Genomic DNA, 23,469 nt, shown 5'->3' with positions numbered 1-23,469 from the left:
GATTATCGTTTAGACGTTTAGTTAAAGTTTTACAGTTTACAGTCATACGTGTTCACTGTTGAAATAACTAATTAAAATATGATGATTTTCATGTATTATTTATACTTCAACTACTAACATTCGTAGGTTATTAATAAACTACCTAATTAATTCATGAAATAACAGAATTCAACATTTTAACTGTAACATGTGTAAATTGCGAAGGTTTTAAATTTTTGTTAAACTTCTTCTTTTTTTTTTTGTTCCACGCACACAGGTTGGATAAATTCAGCAATCAATCCTTTTATATACGCGTTCGTCAGCCAGGACTTCAGGATGGCATTTTGGCGGTTGACGTGCAGCTACTGCACCGGGCACAAGCCCAACCCGAACACGCCACACAATCGGTTCGTGATCAGATACAGTCATTATTCGAGGAACCAAGTCTAGACAAATACGTCGTTCGATCGTCTCTGAAACAACCATGCGATATTTCGATGATTTAAACATCTTAGACGATGTATATGTATATATTATACATTATATATATATATATTATACAGTGAAATCTCGTTAAAACGGTGATCTATCTACGTACAACGAATTTTTTCCTCGTTGACATTACGTTGATATGCGGAAACGAAATGTGTTTTTAATGTTTTTAACAGGTACGAATGTACAAAATGTACAATATATTTACTATAATAGTAAAACGAAATTTCCTGTTTAAATGTCGTCGAATAATCATCATACACGCTGATAAATCCCAATCGCACACGACTTGTTTAATATTTTACTAATAATTCATTACATTATTTTTTATTATTGTTATTCTTGAGTTAATTTTTAAATTGTTACAATTTCAGAGCTCACACAATAATATTTTTCATTAAATAATTTAATAAATTATTGTATTTATCGGATGTTTTAGATTTTACTCATACAAAACAAACGATAGGTAATATAGATAAAAAAAAAATAATAATATTTTTATGTTTTTTACCGATTAATAATAATTTTCTATGTATTTTTTATTATCAAACATTACTCATAATGATTTACATAATGATTTACCTTTGAATAATAAATAAAAACTATTCAAATTAATATATAGATGTTTTCATCAGCTAGCTATAGATACTATTTATTTATTTTCATAAAATATATATCATGTTTAAATATCATATAAGTAGGTAGATAAAATTAAACAAGATTCTTTTTTTCGGTTCCATAAAATCCGTTTTAACGAGGTTTTACAGATTTTATCTATATTATATAGTATAATAATACGGTTTATTTAAGTAGACAGCTAGTCATATTTGTGTGTTTATGTAATGTGTGTATTTGTACGGTATATTGAACGCAGGGTTTGATCACCATTAAATAATACTGTAAAATAGCACACTCGGTACCACTCTGGACACGAGAAATTTTTTAATGGATTTACGTGCCACATCCACTCTCCAGTCGAGTCGATTCGTCGACCGACATATTATTACTATTACTATTATTATTATTACCGTCGCCGTTCATGTTATTATTACTATTATTACTATTGTTATTGTTACGTCGGTCTTATTTTATTGTGGTATGAAAAGTCGACGTACGCGATATTGTATATTATATATACGATACGAATCAGAAGAGTCGAAAAACTATAACACAGCAGCAGGGTCGATTTCCTAGACGCAGCTAATAAATAATTTACGGAAAGTAAAAATTGAACCAAAACTATAGTCAACATATCTCAAAGTTCAAGCATTAAACACTTTTCTATTTAACTATTGTGTGCATGACGTATACGTTACTCGTTTAAATCACAAAACGAGTAATAATTATATATTATATATAAATTATACTAAACCGATATAAATATTTTTGCTCAGTCTCAATAATTCGTGATGATGATTTCTTTTTTTTTTTTGTCTGCTTTTAAGTTGTAGACTAAATTATGTTTAAATTGTTTCGTTAACCTTGGATGACAATTCCGATTAAACTGAGTAATGGAAGAAAATACGTAGTTTTTTTTCGGTTCTTCATTAGATTAAGTGCTAAATATTGTTTACTTTTGTTTTAGTCAACGATTCACTATTGCGGTGTTGTATTGTAATTTTTCTTACGAAAACTTATTTACGAAGAAATGAAATTATTGTGAAACTATTATTGTCCATTATTGTGGTAAGCGCTCTTGCTCTTGCGTGTAAACAAATATAATAATATTTTTGATTTTCTGATAAAATATTTTATGAATTCGTCTCCTAAACGATTGTGTGTAAATAAAACGATCGTTCAAAATAAAACAAACAAAATTGATGAAATTGACAAAGAATAATGAATACAAATTCAAACATTAAGAAATTAACTCGCAATAAACACTAAACTATACGATTTTTCAAGAATCAATACAACTTGCTTATATATTATTATTAGGTATTTTATTTCATTATTTAATATAGATATATACATATTGCGATAAAAAGTATAATAAAATGGAGTTCTCTTTCAAACATATTTATTCGCTCTTTGCACGTTTATTCGTTTATCCATTTTATATTATGCTAACCGAATACTTTTAGCGGACGATAGGCATGCTTGTGTATAATAAGTTAAAAAAATGTAAATGTTAAAAACTCACTTGAAGACATTTATTTCGGTATAAAGCGTACACAATAATATTGCGGAAGGTTTGAAATTAATTACCCACGCTAAACATATTGTATGTCAAGTCAACGTGAAAAATACTGTTTGGACATAAATAAATTATTACATTTAATACAATATTTACATTTTTTATTTTAGACTTGACACATTTACACAAAAATAATTTGATTGAATTCGTTATACATTAAAATATTTACTGACTTGTTTATATTTTACGAGCGATAAAGTATAGGCATAAATATTCAATGCAATGAAATGACATAAAATTAGTCACTTAATAAAATATAAAATGAATTGTAGTAAAAAAAAAAAAAAAATGGTTAGTTTAAAAATTAATGTAATTTTGTGATCACAAAGTATCATCTGAATACAAACAAATTACATGTTGAAAAATGGTATTAAATTTATTATACACGTTAGAAGATATTTTATTATAATATTATAAATACAATTTCAACATACAAATCACCATACTCAAATCATTGTGAAAGAAAGAATTTTTTTTTTTATTTTGCAAATTTAAATCTTCTATTACAAGTATGTGCTTGTAATAATGCGTAAGGGTGTTAAGTAATATCGATTTACTCGTATTTTTAAAATTCATGAAATAATAATTAAATGTTTTAATCAACGAATTACTTGTTTATCAGTATTTTTTTTTTTTTTTTAATACGATTAAAATGTTAATAATACATTACACAAATTATATACGTTTATATACGTTTACAAATTATAAAATAATATAAAAACTTCAAGTGTTTGAAAATCAATCAATCCCTAAATAATAAAAATTAAAATTAAAAGCGCTTCAAAAAATTTAACCAGTAGAGAAATAATTTGATTAATAACTTCTTTACGACAACACAACAACACCAAAACAGGAATCTAATTAGTTTTCTAATTATTTTTTTGATTTCTTAAATTCAATGACTATAATATATTAATTCAATTCTTGCTATGCTTATCAACGTATTATCAAAATAATTTAAAAATTACTAAAATGTACTTTACGATGCTTCCTTTACCGAATTTCGATTCAAAATTTAATAAAAATCGTAATTTTAAAAGTAGTTAAACTAATTACAATTTTAATAACTACATCAATCTAAAATTTATAAACAAAAAAACTATTAAAACATTATTATAATTTCGCATCAAATTAGCAGTTAATTTCGACTGTTATAAGTTCGTGAAGAATGGATACTTTCAGCTGACTTATAGGCAATTGCAATGACACAATAATATGGTCTATGTTTTACAATAAATATAAGTAATATAACTATCTAGTCACTAAGTTAAGTATGATAAATATTGATTTTGATAAACTTATTGTTTTCAAATAATACTGTGAGTCGTAATAATATAATTTTTACTGTTTAGTTACCTATGATCGAGCAAGGCAGATTAATACCTTTAGATACCTATGCACGACTACCTACTATTACCATTACTCAGTATTGGAATTGTTGGAAAGGAAAAACTATCATTTTTATTTATTAAACCGATGATGAAATTTATAACGAGTCAGTTTTTATTAATTAAAAATGCATACATTTCAGAAAACATAATATGCAGTCGTTAAATTTTTAATAAAATATACAATATTACTTAAAAAAATACTATTTAGTTCTTATAGTATAATGCGTAAAATTATTGGTATAATTTTATCAATGTTAATGATCAATTTTGTTAAGATTTATTTTTTGTTAATCATAAAATATATTATTTTAAATCACTCTTGTGCATTTTATTGACCCATATATTATAATGGTTATATAATTATATACATATAGATATTGGTAAATCCTAAAAGTGTACATTTATTGAAATTTATAAATTTTAAACTATATAATATAAAATAATCCTTATAAACGTAGATCATCGGTTAATCATAACGTTTTTTACCGATAGAACAAATAATCTAAAATTAAAATAAATTGTATTTTGTATAATTTTATATTTTAACGTTTAAAATAAGTATCATTATTCATTACATTATAATATAATAACATTATTGCGTTACTACCTATTATGGATATTGAAAATAATATTGTGTGGTTTACGGCTCCCTCTTGTTAGTTGTTATGATTTTATAAACAAATTCTCGAAGAAAAGAGTCTATTTATATAAATAAATGTCACAATTGTCTATTTCGATCTCGTATTAAATAATTTAAAAACTGTGTTATGAATATACATAGTGTATAATGTAACGTATAAGACCATGTATTGTATATAAACTTGGCTTGTTGTTGCTGTGTATTTTTTTTTTTTTTTTTATATATAACAAATATTATTATAAATATAATTAATTATATATGCGTTCAAGTTTCGTTCAAACGAAAAATATTTTAACAATAATGCATTACAAATAATTAAAATTGTTTTAATTTATGTGGTAATACAAATTTGTAAATAGTTTAAATATTTACAAATAAAAATATAAGTGTTTAATAGATATACTTCAATGTTTGTAAGAATTACAACTATATAAAAATATTATTATTAACGATTGATAAAAACGTAATTTTGATTCTTGATTTTAAATTTAAATTAAAAATATATATATATTTTGTTTGATTGTGATGTGATATTTTTTTTTCATATTATGTTCTAGGTACGTGAATATGTATATTAATTAACTACAATTTTATACACAAATGAAACGTAATCGTAGAGAGCTTAATTAGTTATTACAATTATGGTAAATGGTAATTATAATTAGCGTCTATGCCGATAAAATCAGTATATAAATTTGGGCGTGACCCTTTTCAACCATAACAAAAACCTACATATTATCTACTTCATGTCATACAATACATCGAAAATTATTAAAACCTATGTATAATATTTGTTATCAATTATTTGACCGGTGTTTGTACACCATTTTATACAACTTACATTTTTAATAGTTTTCTATTTTCTATCAGATAATTATTGACAAAAATGATTTATTATTATTTGTTTATATTATATTGTACATATTTTATAGATGAGTTTATATTTTCAATAATGTTCCATGTGTTGTACATAAAAACTTAAAGTAGGTATTACAATAAATAATATTGTTATTATCAAACTTTTTATTTCGACCGAAAAGCGAAAGGTACCATTTTGGCCGAAAAGTGAATCGGTCGAAAATGGAAGGGAACATTTTTGGTCAAAAACGGCCATGCCCATAAATTTATATACCTAATCAATACTTTCACACAGTAGATAAATCTTTTTTAAATAAATACTCAAAGAATATAACATGAACTTGTTTAAAACTTTTCAAAAGGTTTTAGTTCAATAAATAATAGAAAATGTATGGAAACATAAAACAAAACGTTGATTATCTTTGTGTAATTGTTTTTAAAAAATGTTCGATAACACTTATATAAATTAAATATTTTGAAGTTTTATAAGATTCAATTTAAAAATAGATAGTCTTTAGACAAATAGATAGTTTTTTTAGCCTATCTTATCATCATTACCAGAGTAAAATCTTTAGATTAAACATAATATACGAGTATATACACAGTGTTCAAAAAATTTAGAAAACGGTAATAGCTGATTTTCTTCGTTTCCCTATTGAATATTTTTGATTTCTAAATTTTGAATACTAATGAGGACCCTACAGCCTATCAAAATAATTAAGAATATTTTTTTAAAACTCCTCTTTTGTCTTAGAGATAAAACAAATTTGATTTTTAAATAACAACAGTCAACAACTATTTTTTTCTTATGCTTAAATAATTGGAAAAAATAAAATAAGAATATTTGACATTTTAAATACTTTAGATTTTTCTAAATAAATAACAACATTTAGTACAACTAATATTATTTTATACCTACTTAAAATTCCCTTTAATTATTATTAACGAATTATGATCAGCAGCGAAACGTAAAATATGTCTTAGTATTTTGAAATCAACAAATTAACACTTCATACGAATACCTAACATTCTAGTAAAAATTATGCTGAATATTCACAAAAAAAAAAAATGTTTGTATGTTAAATCCTTTATAAATAAGGGTTGAAAAACGTGTTTCTGACGTCATCTGTGTAAATTAAATACAAGTATAATTGAATAATGCTTTTTACATACAATGGAATTTAAAAAATATTTACATTAATTTCATATAGTAAGTTTATTAAAAAAATTTGAACTAAAAATATTGTATGATATAATATTACGATTTACTCAGAATCATGATGCATTGTATACATTGATATATCATTCATTGAATTCAAAATGTAGCACATCCATTATAGTGAGTCAGTGACCGACTCAATAACGGAGTAAACTCTACATCAGTATTTCTCAACCTGGGGGGCGCGTTCTCCCCTGGGAGACGGTGTAATATTGCTGGGGAGGCGCAATCAGTTATTACGGAGTAAAATTGTATTTATTAAATTATTTTTATTTTGCAATATAGAAAATAAGTGAAGAATTATTAAAGGAAGGGTGAGAGATTTTTTAAAACCTACAAAGGGGGCGTAGGATAGAAGAAGTTTAGAACCACTATTCTACATCCATTATATAGCAAAGTAAGTTCCTGTTTTGATTATCAAATGTTAAGTTCACAACTAACATATAGGAAAATATGTTCGATCTTCAACTATGTTTACCACTTCTTGAGTCATGACATTATAATATTTTTAATAACTACCGGTTTTCAGCCATAGTAATGATTCACAGACTCAAATACCCGTTCCAAACAATCTATTTACTGAGAACTTCCACTATTGTAACAGGTTTTCATTCACTTCAAACAATAGACTGAATGTATGGGGTTTGCTGTCAATTAATATTGTAAACTATTGTTAGAGAAAGATGCTCATCAGTTTCGATTGTCTGTATCATATTGAAAACTGAATTCTTAAAAACAATCAGTAGGTAAATTAATCAAAAATGTTGTTTTGTATTTTTTGTAAAATAGATAATATAGATATAAATAAGGTAAGCAAGTATGTACCGCTCTGCTGTACATTAAGTGTCCATCGGGTCACTGGTTCACTGTTACAACAATAATTTGAATCCAATATCATCGATTACAAAATAAAATACAGTTCTAAACGGAGAGGGTTTTAACAGCCAACTATACCACTTTAAGTGTATTTCATTTTTCTTTGAAATACATATTCAATCATTTGTTATAGGTACTTTTAGTTTTACGATAAATTGATACAATTATTTTCGGCTATATTGCTTTTATAGTTTTATTATATTATTAGTATTTCATTATTATACCATATTAATATATTAAATTATATAACTCAAAATGTAATATTATCTTTCTGTAAACACCATAAAACAGTGCAAATAGTAAAATAGATAATATCTTAAAATAATCAAAATGTCTTACGTATAATAGACTTATAGGTAGTAGAATTTAATATAATATCATAAAATTCGTAAAAGCTTTAAATCTCGACGAATCATGTTTTTTATTTATAACGAAATAATTTAAGTTATTGTATAAATTATTAAAATACGTGATTTTGTTCAAATTTGAACTTCTTCAAATGTTTATAAAAATAATAGTGTTTGTATATGTTTTAGTTTTTTTTTATTTCTAGAATAAAATACAATTCATGAATTATGAGGAATATTATATTAGAAGAATTTTGACTAAAATGAATACCTGACTTTTAATCAACATTTGTAGAAAAACATATTTACACAATTACACATATTGTATACATTTTTTCGAGTAGGTGAGGTCAATGTAAAAATGAATTTCTCTGATTATCTTTTTAGTTGTAAATTTTCAATTAGAAATAAGAAATTCTCAATAAATACTATTATATTATATTTATATCACATTTACATATTATTATAGTAGTCCACTAATTTTGGAATAAATAGCTTTAATATTTTTTTATATCAAGGAAATTACTTTAAAAATGTCATATTTTTTATATTCCTTTATGAAAAATGTAAATTATGTTTAATGAGGCCTACTTTTTTCTTAAAGAATAAAAAAAAATAATAATAGGTATTGTTGATTTCCTTGAATATAAGAACTCACAAAACAACAAAACAAAATTCATGGAATTTAATGACGTAGTAACAATAACAATATAAAATAATAGTTTTTTACATTGATTCAGATTTTGAAATTTCAATACAATAATATGTAGTTTTTTTTTATACATATAATAAAACCAAATAAGCACTTATACGCTGAACACACATATACAGTAACACAGATAATATAATTAATATTATATACCTACCTACCTGAGTTCTATTCAAGAAAATGCTTTTATGCAAATTTCCGTCTGCTAAGTGACCCTTTTCAAGTTCTTGTCACTATGATGGGTTTCTCTTTCATTTTGCAAACCTAACACTGATATTGTATGATAATGTATTATAAAATAGGTATAAATGTTTAATATATGAATAATAAAATGTCGACCTTTATAATCCTATAGTTGTATTGGGCGCCATTCGTTTGGGCGAATCACCTTAAAGTTACTGAAGCAAAACATGTATTATTTGGGGAGAAAGTAACCGATCGTTACATGTTTGGAAAATTTATAAATTAATGAATAATATAGTTAGTAAGTAATGAAAACAAATGCGTGTGCCGTGTTTGGAAGTCGTGAACTTGTGAATACTTAACTATATGTAACCGAAGTGTACGTTGCGAGGGAAGTAATAACATAACTATCAAACAATTGTATAACACTTAGGTGCCTATTATACATATTTTTAACCATACCAGTCAAAGTTAACTAAGAATCCCAGAAATGAGAAAAAGCTATATAAATATCGATATAATATATAAATATAAATTTCACCTAAATGATGTACCTATTGGCTATAATTCGATATACCCAAAGAGGGCCGTGTAAATTTTTCCCAAATGATGTTATTTTGGGTTACCTATTTGCCCAAATAAAAGTCGCCCGTTGTATTTATAGGATTGTTTTTCTATTCAAATGTACAAATTATACAGTAAATAACATATTTTTCTTTCACGAAAAGATCTAGTCTTAAATTAGTTGTAACTATTTGTATTTACTTATATATTACCTACAATATTATGGTTATATTGTAAAGTTGTAACTAATTTCTTAGTATTGTACAAACTGTTATATCCCATCAACCATCCGATAATCCGTTTATAAAAATTTATTATTTAATTATTGTTGACAGTACCTATTTAATTTAATATAATGGCATAACTAAAGGAAGGAGATTTTATGTCATGTAAAAATATCCCAATATAAATTGGGCATAATATCATAGCTGACAATTTCCAATATATAGATATAAAAAGAATAAGGAAACCCTTATGGACAACATAAATTACAACAGATCTATATTATTAAATATGTTAGTTTTCATATTAATCAGTAATTTTTGTTATTAAGAAAATAGCAAAACAAATGGTAAGTACCTAACAATAATTTTTAATATTTCAATATTTATAAATAATAACCGAATTATACTTAGTTTTTTTATGGTGAATAAGAGTTCACTATACAATAATGTACCTAGGTATTCACAAACCATTTATTTAACTACATGTATAATATGTCCATCAGTATGCATAATTACTAACATTAGTAATCAATATTAGAAAAAGTCTTTATAATCTGACCATTATATACAATAACCAAGTAATGGGAAGTTAACTAGACTAAAAAATGTTATTATATTGCAATTGAATCAATAAAACAAAATTTGATTAAACATATTATTATAGTTTATAGTATAGGATAACACCGAACTTTTTTTATTATACTAATTTTTTTGGCACTGTTACATATGTTTAAAAACACTATTATAGTTTCTCTTATTGCATTTGTATACTTCAAATTTAATTTAAATACCATACGATTTTTACCTCAGTGTACCACAAATAATATATGTTTCATTAAAAATGTAAAATAACACTGTACAATACTTATACTTTTTATCAATTAGGGTTTTCTGCCATTTTATTAAACTAAAATGTTGATTATTATAAAAAAAAATAATGAAATAATAAATACTATTAACAAAGTAAAAAGGATATATTTTATCCTCTATCATAAAAATACAAAGAAATAAAATATGATAATTTAACAATTTAATTTATTTATATCATGTAATTTTAAATGTATACTATAAGACTTAAATGTTTTGTATGTCAAAACATAAATACCAGTTGAATTTATGAATCATTTAGATATTTTTATTTTTATTGAAATCTTCTTATTTCCCTAAAACAAAAATATAAGCAATTAAAATTATTTATAAAACTATAATACCAGAATAAAATTATAATTTTACTTAAAGTCTGAAATTGTATACAAGGAACTAATCATCTTCACTATCTGAGCTGTCTGAATATGCAAGACCCGGTAAAATGTTAGATTTTGTTTCACCTAAAAAAATAATTCCTTAAGTACAGTATATATTTATTAATTTATCACATATCATTTATATATGAAACTCTACTACTCTAAGTATTAATGATTGACATTAGACTTAATGGAAAATATGTCACAAACATATTTGAAAAATTGTTAATATTAGAATAAAGTTTAAATTTGCTCATAACAAACAATGTTATAATGTTGTAAATAGATTTATTTACATGTATACATATTATAGAGTAATATTTGTTTTTATTAATATGTATACCTATCAAAATATTATAGTAATTAATTAACTAAATTTATATTGTCAAAATGTTTAAGCTAATATAAATTTAACATTAAATTAAACAATACCATATTACCATGTATAGTAAATACATGTAGCTACATAGAATAAATAATTAAATTAATTGAATGATATCAATTTATATAAGAAAAATAGCTCTAAAAATAAAAAATAAGAATAAATGGTGTCATATAGTAGGTTTTCAAATTGGATAGAGTTGCATATTTTAATTCAGTTTTATCATAGATAAACAAGTTTCCATCACATTTTTTATTTAAACACTTAAAATAAACATCTCATCTATCTTTTTTAGGTAGTAGATAATAGTGTAAATAGTTGCAAATGGCTATAGATATTTTTCTATATTTAGTAAATAACTGTCTATAATTAATTATTTAACTCCATATTTATATAAATTGTATTATAACGTTATTATGCATTGCATATTTTATTTTAACTGTAACTAATTATTTGGTAAACATTTTAGTTTTAAAGTTAGATAAACTTAACACAGTGATAAAATAAATAATTAAAAAAAATACTTATAATCCTATGGTAGGTATCTCAAAATGAATTATGATAGAAAATACAATTGAAACTAATTATGACTATAAGGAAAATCTTTTAATTGATATTATTTATTTTTTAAATGTATGTTTGCTAATTAAATAGAAAATATAATATCATACTTGTTGATTTTTCTGGTAATATTTTAGAGTCATCAGTGGTAGGTTTAAGTTTTTTTGAAGGATTAGTAGTTTCTTCAGATGTTCTCTTCTTTACGATTGCTCCAGCCAATAATTTACTCTGTGTTTTTCTTGTTCTGACGATATAATAAGAAATACCAAATATATATTTATTTTACTAATACTTAACTAGTATAACTTGTCAAACATAGTTACTTACACACTATTTTTTAAAGTCTGTGGTTTAGGAATAGCGGCCACTAATGGAGAAACTGTAGTTTCACATTGAAGAGTTGATACTTTTGAACGAAATTCTTCAATCTGCCTGGCCTCTTCAATTAGTTGACGTCTTTCTTCATCCATTTTTGTCTTATCAACTAGTTCAAGAAATCCTACTTCATCATCGTCCAGTCCTCTAATCATGTTTTCTAAACAAATTTAATATAAAAGACATTTTTTATTGAAAAATTAAGACTTCCTATTATACTTTGAAGTTTAGACTTAAATTATTTTAAATTAATTTATGTAAATTAATTAATTTTTGAAAAAGTTACTTCATGTGTATTAGGAAGTACTTTAAACAAATTTAACAAAAACTATTTACTGAGTTTATGGGTTTCTTCATATTCGTATTCTTTTTTCCTGCGTTGTTCTTCAAGTCTATCGAACAATGATCGGTGATCATACTGTTCTTCAGGTACCACTATGTAAGAAAAAATACAATTTTTATTAAAACTATCAGGTTAAGAAAATTTAGAACCTTCATGTTACCCAAAGGCTGTTCAGCTGTCCTAACTTTTTCCCATTCTTCTTGACGAACTCTGCGCCGTTCGGCAAGCTCTGTTTCCGAAACAAATCCAGAACTCATGTTTGTAACAACTTTCTGTTACACTGATAAAGTTAAAAAGATAGATGTATGTTACATTTTTTGTAACCGTCACTATCTATATTTTTACCTTAATTAAAATGGAAATTTTTGCGGTTATTATGTGAACGATGTTTGATTTAACTTGAATTTAAAATAACTACATGGCTATTGACTTATAAATAACTATAGCTTCATAATAGCATAGAACACTAAGAACACTGTAGTGTTCTATGATAATAGTTGTTAGTTAATAATATTATGTTTATATGCTTGTTGATGAATGATAATGTTATCCATCGGCAGCGTTATCGACCACCGTTCCAAAGAGTATAGAAACAATCAATGCTTATTGATAAGAATTTGATAATTAACAATAAATATTATTTAAAAAATAAATAGGTAAACAGAATATTTTCATTTTTCACTTTACATATTTTATTATGTAGGAAGACTTACCTAGTTAATATTTTTTTTTATGTGCAACGGCTGTACCTATGGGAGGGAGAGGATAATTTTCATTTTTGTTTAAATGAATTATAAAATAGTTTTTTACAATAAATTGTAATACCTATAATAAGGATTATGTACACTCGTAAGTTTAATTAAATTTTAATACGTTTTGTAAACATGTCAATCTTTTAACAGTGATTGATAATTTGATTTTTGAATCAGCCATACAAACATATGTACAAATCTGCAAGTATTTAAATCCGCGGTTTTTACATAATTTCTATTCGAAATAAAACAAATTTTTTTTAATATTTCTTATCTTTATAATTATTTAGGCTTTTTACCTAAAGGTTCGACCCCCCCCCCCCGGAATTTTATTCGTGTTATATTATGTGTTTAGATATGCTATACTAAATTACGTATATAATATTATAATATGATTAGAACACAATTTTTTAGCTTAAAACCCCTTCCGAAATTATAGTTTTCAATTATACGGCCTTGGTTTATATATTATATACCTAGACACCTAGTAAATTTACATTACGATAATCGAAAAAAATTACTCAATGTGTTAATCGAATTATTACTAATCGTCATCTGAACTGTCATAGTCGAGGAGCCGGAATCGTTTCCCGTTTCGAAGTATACGATACTACCTATAGCTGCTGTGTCGTCGTCTGTCGTCCTGCACTCCTGCGTGACATTTTCATAATAAGTCGAATATTATAAATGTATTCAAATTTCAAGTATACAACTCCTTATGTTGAGTTATTATAACAACGTATTTTACGTATTTCATGATAGAATTAAATTGTTTAGTTTCTTAATCGCTTATTAGATTTCGTGGATCATTTAAATCAAATATAAGCTATTTTTTTTAGTATAGGTACCTTCTACAATATATATTTATATTTTTAAGGACTATAGCTTGGTACAAAGTTAGTAAATGCACACACCAATAAACATCATCATCATCATGTGGCTTCATGACACACCAATAATATTATGCAAATATGCAATTGATATTAGGTACGATTTAATTTTATATATAACCACACGATGAGTATAATATATAAAGATAAATAAAAGAATGTTAAATTTAATTATTTTATCAACTACTTAAAAAACAATTATTCATTGTATATTTTAAGTAAATTTACCAATATATTAAAATAAAATAACGATTAGGTTTATATTAAATATTTCACAATGGTAAAATTTTAATAAGTATTAATAGGTATTAAAATAAAGGTAACTTAAGATACATATTTTAATTTTTAACATATATGTTTTTACTAGATTAACCCTTATTTGAAGTTAATTTTGTGTTAAACAACTGCAATATCAATGATATATTTTTCATGCATTATAATTATTAATGCATACATTTGGACTGTGGATATATATTTTTATTTTTATTAAATTTTATTGAATTTTCTTTTGACCTATAAAAATATATTTTTAACATCTATAGGTAGGTACTTTTCTGTTTTAAAAAAAATAAAATGCCATAAATACTTAAAAAATTATATATTCAACAAATGCTACAAAAATATTTTTACTCTTTGATTTTAACAAATGAAAAAAAAAAATAATAAATTTACATATTATTGATATACATAGTATAATGTTATTCAATAGTATGCCAAAATATATGATATCTATTTCACGCATACAATTATAGACTGATCAATATAGGTACCTACCACAACAGTGCAGTGTATTGTGTCGAATGGAATTATTTATGTATGATAAGATTATTTTAAATATAAATAATGTTATAATAATAAACAAATAATATATAAATAAAGTCTTCATTATATAAAATAAAGTAAAAAATAAAAATATTGAGTAAAAAATTTACAGTTTTTATTATTGAATCGTATGAATGTATATATATCTAATATCGGGTTTTAAGACTAACGATAATTAATTTATTGGCTGTTGTCTCGCACATATATTTATATTTTATAAATATAAATATCGTTTAGACAATTTAGTGAAGTTTTAATCAAATGAAAAATAATCAGTCACTTTTGTACAAAATTGTATCATGTATTATGCTCTGGTCATTTTAAGGTTTCCGGATTTGTTTCTGCCGTGCAGAATATCCTGGATTTCTTGAAGTGTCTTGCCTTCGGTCTCGGGCAACAAAAACGCCGTAAACAACAGCGCCAATATACAGCACACGGAAAATAACCAAAATACAAAATGTATGCCGATAGCATCGCACACCATACTAAACATCTTCGTCAATACGAATCCCAGGATCCAGCAGAAACTGGCTGTTAGAGCCGATGCCACAGACTTAAGATTGCCCGGAAATATCTCTCCCATAATAGCCCATGGCAGCGGACCAAAACCTGAAAATCAATAACAATTTTGTTCATTTGGATCCATCAAGTTCATAGATATTATATTAAATACTATATAATACATTTGTATAACTATAGTTTATACAGGGTAATCAATAATAATATACTCAGAACTGAGTATACTTAATCCTCGACCAAACATCATATTGAGCATTATTTATTTATTTATTAATTATTATACAGTTTAACACAAATGTATATACATACCGAGACAATAAGTGATGATGAAAAGCACCAAACTTGTAACTGGTAACCATCCAATAGAATTCACATCGCTTCCTGAATTTTGTAAGTAGAAAAACAGGCCAAGCGTTCCCTGTAATATTATCACAACAATTATGGAAATATGTCTAAACGATTTTAATGAAAATGTTTAAAAAAATATAAAATATATAGCTGGGTTAGGTTACATATTAGGTACATAAACGTATGCAGAAGTGAGTTTTGAATTTGCAAACAACCACCCCCCCTCCTCACTCTCTCCCAACGAAATTTTTTGAGTTTTGTACAGTAATGATGAATACTATAGTAAATATAGGGAGTCAAGTATAATATTTTATTATATTTTTAATGAGTAAGAAATAAGAATGGTACAACAGTTTAAAATTCAAAGTCCATAAAGATGAATTTTACCACACTATATCTACACTTCTCAATGTCGAACATCACTTTTTATATAATCTCAGTCTCACCATCCTAAATAGTTACCAAAGACTTTTACTAAGTCATCGCCTAAATTGATCTAAATACATACAATTTAAAAGACTTCAATTATACTACCAGTATGCTAAGCACTGTTCAAAAAAAAAAAACATAATATGTTTTATACATTATATAAAGTTAATTAAGATTAAATTATTAATTTATTGAACTCACAAGTCTTCAATCTCGGAGAAATAAAAAAAATACAATATCAATAAAATAAAAACCTTTTCCAATATATCAGTTAATGACCTTAACTATATATTTTTAACACTTCATAAAGGACTAAAAATAATGTCAATACACGTTGATGCTAAATACCGTCCTTTTCCATTTTTGGAAATTCTCCAAGACATTGAAAGTGAAATTGTTGTCGAGATACTTTTAATGATTAAAATAATATTCTAATAAGGATAACACTAATCCACTATAAATAATTGTTAAAAATAGGTACGTCATCAGTAGCTGGCTTCTTAAGTCGAAAGTTTCACTTGTATATTTATTACCTTTTTCAGACTAAATTATTATTCTCTACAGAATAAATTATATACATCATGTTGAAATATATATTATAGGAATAATTATACATGTACATGTATATATACTAAATACTTATTATATTTGTATATAGCGTTGGCTAGTAAAAATACATGTCAAATAATTTAACAGGTCTTTAAATAGAATAACATGTATCATCTATAGTAAAGAAGTAAGTAAAGTCATAATAATATTATCAACGTATAATTCATAAAAAGTAAAGACACCTCCAAAACTTTATTCTGCGTACGTTTCTGGCATTGGTATAAATATTTTCAAAAACTGTGCACACAAAGACATACGTAATACCTAATGAAAACCTGTGAATGAGTTGATCGACTCGCGTTCAAATGAATATTATAATATATCAAAATGAACGTATATAATATATTATATATACTGCCATGGTCGAACGGTTGTCAAAATATTAAAATATATATAATATAGTACTTACGTCGGTAATTGCCATTCCGATTGCCGAAATGTACAGAAGCATTCTCATTGTAGTCATCTTAGCCAAAGTCGGTGTCGCAGCAGCAGCAACCAACATCACTGTTCCGACGATTATTGTGGACACGCTGGCAGATAGATCGACACCGGTCTTCCGGAAAATTGTCTCACTGTACAGCAGCACCACGTTGATACCGCTAAGCTGTTGCCACGCTACCATGGCACAGGATATAACCACCGCCTTGATGTTACCTTTGTTGGCGAATAGTTCGCCGAAACCAGACTTTTGTTTCTTCGAATCGTCCACGGATTTCTGTAACGCAAACGATGGATTAGTATATTGATCATTGTCTCGAAAGTGTTAACAATTAACAAGAGTCATTATTTTAAAACTTTTTCTAGCTGTTTTTCTATGGGGTATTTTTTTTAGAAAATCAACACATGTGATCAATAATATTGTGACACGCTATAATTATATAAATGGACTTAGACTGTTTTTATGAAATAAGGCTAAAGTATTAACTATTATTATAGACACATAGTCCAATGACAGCTCGTAATTTTCCAAGTTAATGGTAAGTACACAAAATAATAAATAACGAAATCATAACATAAATTAATACTAAATATTATGTCACAGAATATTTTATAATGAAATAAAATTAATAAATATACTATAATGATTAATAGCCAATAAATGTGCATATTTGGCACATAATAAAAGACAAAAAATGACTAAATTTTTTCCAAAGCAGTTGAGCCCTTTCTCTTAAAACCCGTAAAATCGCGTGCCTGACGACAGTATATATGCGTATAGGTACGTACCTTGATATCTTCGAGCTCTTTGATCAGAGCCGTCTCTTGCGGGTTACCGCGCAACCACCGTAACGATTCCATGGCCTTCTGTTCTCCTCCGGGCCGTAATAACAGCGACTGTGGCGAGTCCGGCATCCACACGAACATGCCGAAACATAGAACGGGTGTCGCCAGTGACACGATGACTAAAGTTAGGTACGATGTGTATGGTCCGACAATGTATTCGAGCAAAAATCCGACGACCAAGAAAAATTGCATAAGTGTACCCAACGACGATCTTAGACGCATCTAAATAATAATACGATATTACGAACAAACCTATTATACATACACGGTGGCATTCATAGATCACTGATCTACCGTAATTTCATACAATATGTTATGTGTTATAAGAATATTATAGGTACACCAGACGAACGACATTCACAATGTCAACTTTCACGATATGTCCGAGGTAAATACTGCCTTTTTAATTTTATAATAATTACTTCGTAACGAAGTAAGAGTGTACCGGTAAAATAGATTGATATCGAATATAATGGTTTATATTATTAAAATAATTTTTAAATATTAAATTGTTTTAAAAATTAATCATATGAATGGAAACTAATTTGAATAGGTACAAACGTGGTAATGATATTATAATAATAAATTATTAAAGTAGGTACACGGCAATCAAAAAATATGCTGTTAAAATTTGTTTTTTTTTTTATGTCATTTTAACTTAAAATATAATCAAATAACGTTTAATTGAAATTTACCTAAATAAGGTTAATTATTATTTTTTAATAATTATTTTATTACCTATTATTAAAAATTGTAATATTATTTTATACTCCAAAATTTATAAAATCAATCAATGGAATTCATGGCACACGAAATGGTTTAAATAAATGTAAGATACGATTGATAGTCAAACCGTTTTTAAAATTATATAGTACACCTTCAATAATTTTTAAGATATTTCACATAAAATAAAAATAGCAACCAAATTTCTTTTAAAATATTTTATCGGCTTCCTATAAACGCGTAGGTAGTACTTATAACAATTAATTATAAATTAATTGTATTTCGCTATATATAATTAAAGCAAATAATTTATTTAACATTTTTTATATAAATAATATATCTGTATTTTTAAAAAAAAGCTTGATAGCGTTCTTCACTCTAGATTTTTTTTATATTATATTCGTATTGTTGTTAGAGGTTTTCCCGCAATCGCCCTTCGATGATTAATAGCTACCAGTACTTTATCGAATATAATTAATAATTATAGTAACATAATTCCGTGAATACATGATTGCAATCACGCCAATTAGGTGTATTAATGTACATAATAAAATTACCATAAATCATAACATCAATTTTGAGTTATAACGAATATATTTTTTTAAGTTATTCGGAAAATCACGCATACTTTAATTTTGGCGTAAAAACGATTTTGCTCTATAGTTTTATATTACTGAGAGTGAAATCCATTGATAAGACGATCTATAGCACTTTTCGTCCGTCTCAGAGGTGGGTTAAAATTCAACCGGTGCTACCGTCAATAGTGACAACCAGTGGCGTGGCGAAGTAAAAATATTCCAGAGGCAAGTAACATATAGCCCGAAGACCCATTTTACTATAGACTCAAATAGGATTTTTTTACCCAACCCTACAAAACTTATCAGAAAATATCAGAGGCAATTGCCTCTGAAATTACTCTTCGCCATGCCACTGGTGACAACGATACATATAACTATAGTAACTATGTTATATTATTATGTAGTAAACGATCATGCTCGTGTGAATAATATAATATACCTCTGCTATTTCTGCGATGTACATAGGGACGGCGGTAAAAATGACACCGACGGCAATACCAGACAGCACACGAGCCAAGTACAGCGACACGAGGCTGGGGATCGCGCCGATCATGATCCACGAGATCGCCGACAGCACCATGCTCAACAGTATAGTGTGCTTGCGGCCCAAACGGTCCAGCAGGAGTCCGGCGAGTATCGGTCCGATGGCTGCGCCCAATGTCACCAGCGAGCCCACCCAGGAGGATTGGTCGCTAGTGATCTGCATGCCGGTTTCGCCCTTTTCGAGCTTCACCAGAGTTGGCGAAGACCACGTGAGCGCACAACCGGCAGCCAGTGCGCCCATGTTCACTGCAAACGCGAAACATATACGGTATTAAATACGTGTTATACCAAGGTAATTTGTTATGATTGTAAGCTTGTTAAGTGCATTCCAAAATGTTTTTCGTTTGTGATGTGAACATATTGGGTAATGCGGGTAGGTCATATATTTTTCAAATTTGTCTAGAACAAATTCATCGGGGGCAACTGTTAGATTTAAAATTATTTCAATGTCGATCATTATAATATAATATCGTATAGTTATGTACATTCGAGTGCCGTTAATATTGAACTAATTTCAGAGCCCGCCTCGTAGTAATTATTACGTACACACGTTCCAATCGTGCTAGGCTATATTAAATATGATTATAAGACAATTAATTACGCGTTGTGACTATTGTGAATGAGGTTTACCAAAGGTTTCGATTTGTTAGCGTCCTGAGGTTAAACTGGACTCGATTACAGGTTAAAAACTATATGCGATGTCGCGATGATATCAATTATCGAGACTATATTATATCGTACAATAATAATTGCTGCTGTCGATAATTTTTTATTCCACTGTTTCAGCACAAGCAACGTTTGTACAAGTCGTTTCGTTCATGCGACAACCACAACAATAATAATAACTTAATCGTATATTCAACTCACATACGGCTATATTACGTAAACTTCCGATTACTAAATATAAATATTTTTCATAAAAACGCAATGAATTCAGTAGAACATTTTAAAGATATAATGATATGATATGTCGATTAGCAATGGGCGAGAAACAGAATCAAATTAACAGCTAGTTATAGGTATACATTAAATTTAGTGTACGTGGTCGACAAATTAAAATTATCATATTTTTATCGTTTTAATTACAATAGATAACTTTTATCATGATTTAACCATTACTTGTTTTTAAAATACAAATTGTTGATGTTATTTTATTGGCCATTTGAAATAATTTTGTTTTTATGGAAAATCTGATAGCTGATATTATTATAGTGATATTACAGGATTTTATATGTATATAGCGAAATAACGAATACGTTCTTAAGTCCTAACCAGGAGAAAACATATCAACTTAATGATGACTGATGAGTGACATATATATAATATAATGTAGTTCATTTCATAGACATATTTAGAGAAATACGTGGAAGATGGATACTTACTTTTTTTTTTTTAATAATATTTTACTTTTCAAGAACACATTAAAAAGTGCAAGAATTTTTATAATACAGTAAAAACGATTTCGTAACAGTTAACACTATTTTATCGACTAAAATCAAATCACAATAATAATTAATGCTCAAATATTCAATGTTGGGATATTCTAAACGTTCATACTAAAGTATCATAATTCCTAGGCAACATAGAATGACTATTTGGAGTCAATGAGCTCTGTTTAAATACAAACCCCAAACCCCCTAAGTCGCTGTACTTTAGATAAATACATGCCCCTTAGAAGTGGCATATTTAGAATTTTATTTGAAGGGGAAGATATGACTAAAACAGATTTTCTTCCTCTACTCGAAATACGTGAAAATATTATCAATTTATTGTATAATTGCATATCTAATATAGATTATATATTTATATCTGAACATAGTAAGTACATAAACCTTATAATTATAATAATATATAAAATATTAAATAATGAATCATTTATTAATCTATCAAAAAATTTAAAAAGTCAAGGGGGAGATATATCTTCCTCATCTCCCCCCCCCCCGGTAAATACGTCACTGCCCCCCAAACAAAATCCTAAGTACCCTACTATTTATAGTCATATCTATTTGATAGAAATCGTTTATTTACTGTCGGCGTCTAATGGAATTCAATTTTTTTCTTATCCGACCTTGTTATTTATTATAATTATTATTTTATTAATTTTTTCTGTAACGTGTACTGCTTACTCTATATCTACACTTGGCACAGATTGCCAACGACATTCCTCTTAACTTGAATAACCGATTATGCCTCATGTTTAATAACGAGCCAATGACAATATCACGTCGGCTAAATAAAGGCCATTGTATGGTACCGGGTATACCAGAGCTCATATCGTCTAGTCTTGTGACTGGATTGACGGTGAAATAAATGTGTGTATAATTTTTTTGACAGCGGTAATTATCTATTTAAAATTACATTCTCGTAGCCCGTAAAAGTGTTTATTAGTGAACGGTTTTGGTCTATCATCACGTATTCGGATAACGAAATTGGGATGTTTACGATTTTTTTCAAGAACGTCATACATTACGTTCCTTCACGATAGAATTGTATTGCTTTTATTTATTTATTTATCTAATAAATATTACGTTACTGGTGCTATAAGTGTATTTTTGTAGTAACTGAAATGTTAAGTTCTTATAGCTTATAGCTTTTGATAAAATGGATTGCACTACAGGATGCCATTTGTTTAATATGAATATTTTAAATGCAAAAATCGCCATCCTTTTGTCGTTTTACACTTGAACGCGTTATATAATGTATGCACTATGCAGAGATAACTTTATGCTGATGATCTTGGACTGTATTTTTATAGTTGGTACTAGTAGTACTCGGATGTCAGATAATGTAAACAAACGTTGTTTTAATGTCTTTTGCAATAAAACACATAGGTGTAATATAACATAAATATTATTACAATATGGTTAAAGGCACAACTATCACAATATGGCTGACGAACGAAAAAAATGTATCCATCTCTCTCACTGTTTCTCTTTCTCTCTCTATTAATCACGGTATGCTATGGAACCATGTAATCTAAATTTAAAAATAATACCACTAATAGCCATCAGTGATCTCTACTATCGCGAACATTACCTTACATTTAAACGTACAGTGGTTTTAGTGTAACGAGTTTCCACATACTTTCAAAGTATTTTTCCCGTGTTACTTACTTAATATAATATCCACAACTCAATATTTATATGTAATAGCAATAATGAGCTCGATAAAAACCCATCATAAGCAAAATTTATACGGAATCATTCAAAATTGAGTCCCCAAACGAAAAAAACATACCATTAAATCTCGGGGAAAAAATTGAATTTAATAATTTATTTCTTCATATAGTTGTTGACTATAACTGTTCCGATAAAAAAACAACGTTTTCCATCTTATTTATGTTTCTACTACAATTTAATAAAAACAACAGACATGGAATTTTATT

At 26.8% G+C, this 23,469-nt stretch overlaps 3 protein-coding genes across 10 annotated transcripts in view; 1 reads left to right on the top strand and 2 right to left on the bottom strand.

Annotated features, from left to right (window-relative positions):
- Positions 1-4,242, top strand: part of LOC114120983 (octopamine receptor-like) — a 172,476-nt gene extending 168,234 nt beyond the window's left edge. For all 5 annotated transcript variants that reach the window (XM_050201014.1, XM_050201015.1, XM_050201017.1 and 2 more), the window contains one exon: positions 257-4,242. In XM_050201014.1, the coding sequence (XP_050056971.1) occupies positions 257-429 (173 nt within the window). In that variant the 3' untranslated portion in view covers positions 430-4,242. The remainder of the gene's footprint in view (positions 1-256) is intronic.
- A 6,450-nt stretch (positions 4,243-10,692) lies between these two features.
- LOC114120571 (PSME3-interacting protein) lies at positions 10,693-13,075 on the bottom strand. 2 transcript variants are annotated; one of them, XM_027982527.2, is made up of 7 exons: positions 12,930-13,075; positions 12,745-12,856; positions 12,578-12,676; positions 12,194-12,401; positions 11,977-12,110; positions 10,913-11,007; positions 10,693-10,842 (listed from the first exon to the last, which is right to left on the bottom strand). In XM_027982527.2, the coding sequence occupies exons 2-6, from the start codon at positions 12,839-12,841 to the stop codon at positions 10,940-10,942; spliced, it is 606 nt and encodes a 201-aa protein (XP_027838328.1). In that variant the 5' UTR covers positions 12,842-12,856; positions 12,930-13,075; the 3' UTR covers positions 10,693-10,842; positions 10,913-10,939. The 2 variants fall into 2 exon arrangements, with proteins under 2 accessions (XP_027838328.1, XP_027838319.1); XM_027982518.2 differs by having other exon boundaries at positions 12,745-13,074.
- A 1,734-nt stretch (positions 13,076-14,809) lies between these two features.
- Positions 14,810-23,469, bottom strand: part of LOC114120328 (facilitated trehalose transporter Tret1) — a 44,335-nt gene continuing 35,675 nt past the window's right edge. For all 3 annotated transcript variants that reach the window (XM_027982209.2, XM_027982217.2, XM_027982202.2), the window contains exons 3-7: positions 19,981-20,330; positions 18,184-18,462; positions 17,363-17,671; positions 15,877-15,985; positions 14,810-15,657 (exon numbers count right to left, since the gene is read on the bottom strand). In XM_027982209.2, coding sequence (XP_027838010.1) covers positions 15,353-15,657; positions 15,877-15,985; positions 17,363-17,671; positions 18,184-18,462; positions 19,981-20,330 — 1,352 coding nt within the window. In that variant the 3' untranslated portion in view covers positions 14,810-15,352. The remainder of the gene's footprint in view (positions 15,658-15,876; positions 15,986-17,362; positions 17,672-18,183; positions 18,463-19,980; positions 20,331-23,469) is intronic.

Source organism: Aphis gossypii, chromosome 2 (genome assembly GCF_020184175.1).
Source record: "Aphis gossypii isolate Hap1 chromosome 2, ASM2018417v2, whole genome shotgun sequence".
NCBI classification, from domain to species: Eukaryota; Metazoa; Arthropoda; class Insecta; order Hemiptera; family Aphididae; genus Aphis; species Aphis gossypii.
This window is presented reverse-complemented; position numbering and strand designations above follow the sequence as displayed.

Coding starts and splice junctions, on each gene's coding strand:
- LOC114120571 (XM_027982527.2), bottom strand. CDS start 12,841: ATGAGTTCTGGATTTGTTTCGGAAACAGAGCTTGCCGAACGGCGCAGA. Junction 12,111..12,193: donor CAGACTTTAAAAAATAGTGT/GTAAGTAACTAT, acceptor TTATATCGTCAG/AACAAGAAAAACACAGAGTA. Junction 11,008..11,976: donor ATTACCAGAAAAATCAACAA/GTATGATATTAT, acceptor TTATTTTTTTAG/GTGAAACAAAATCTAACATT.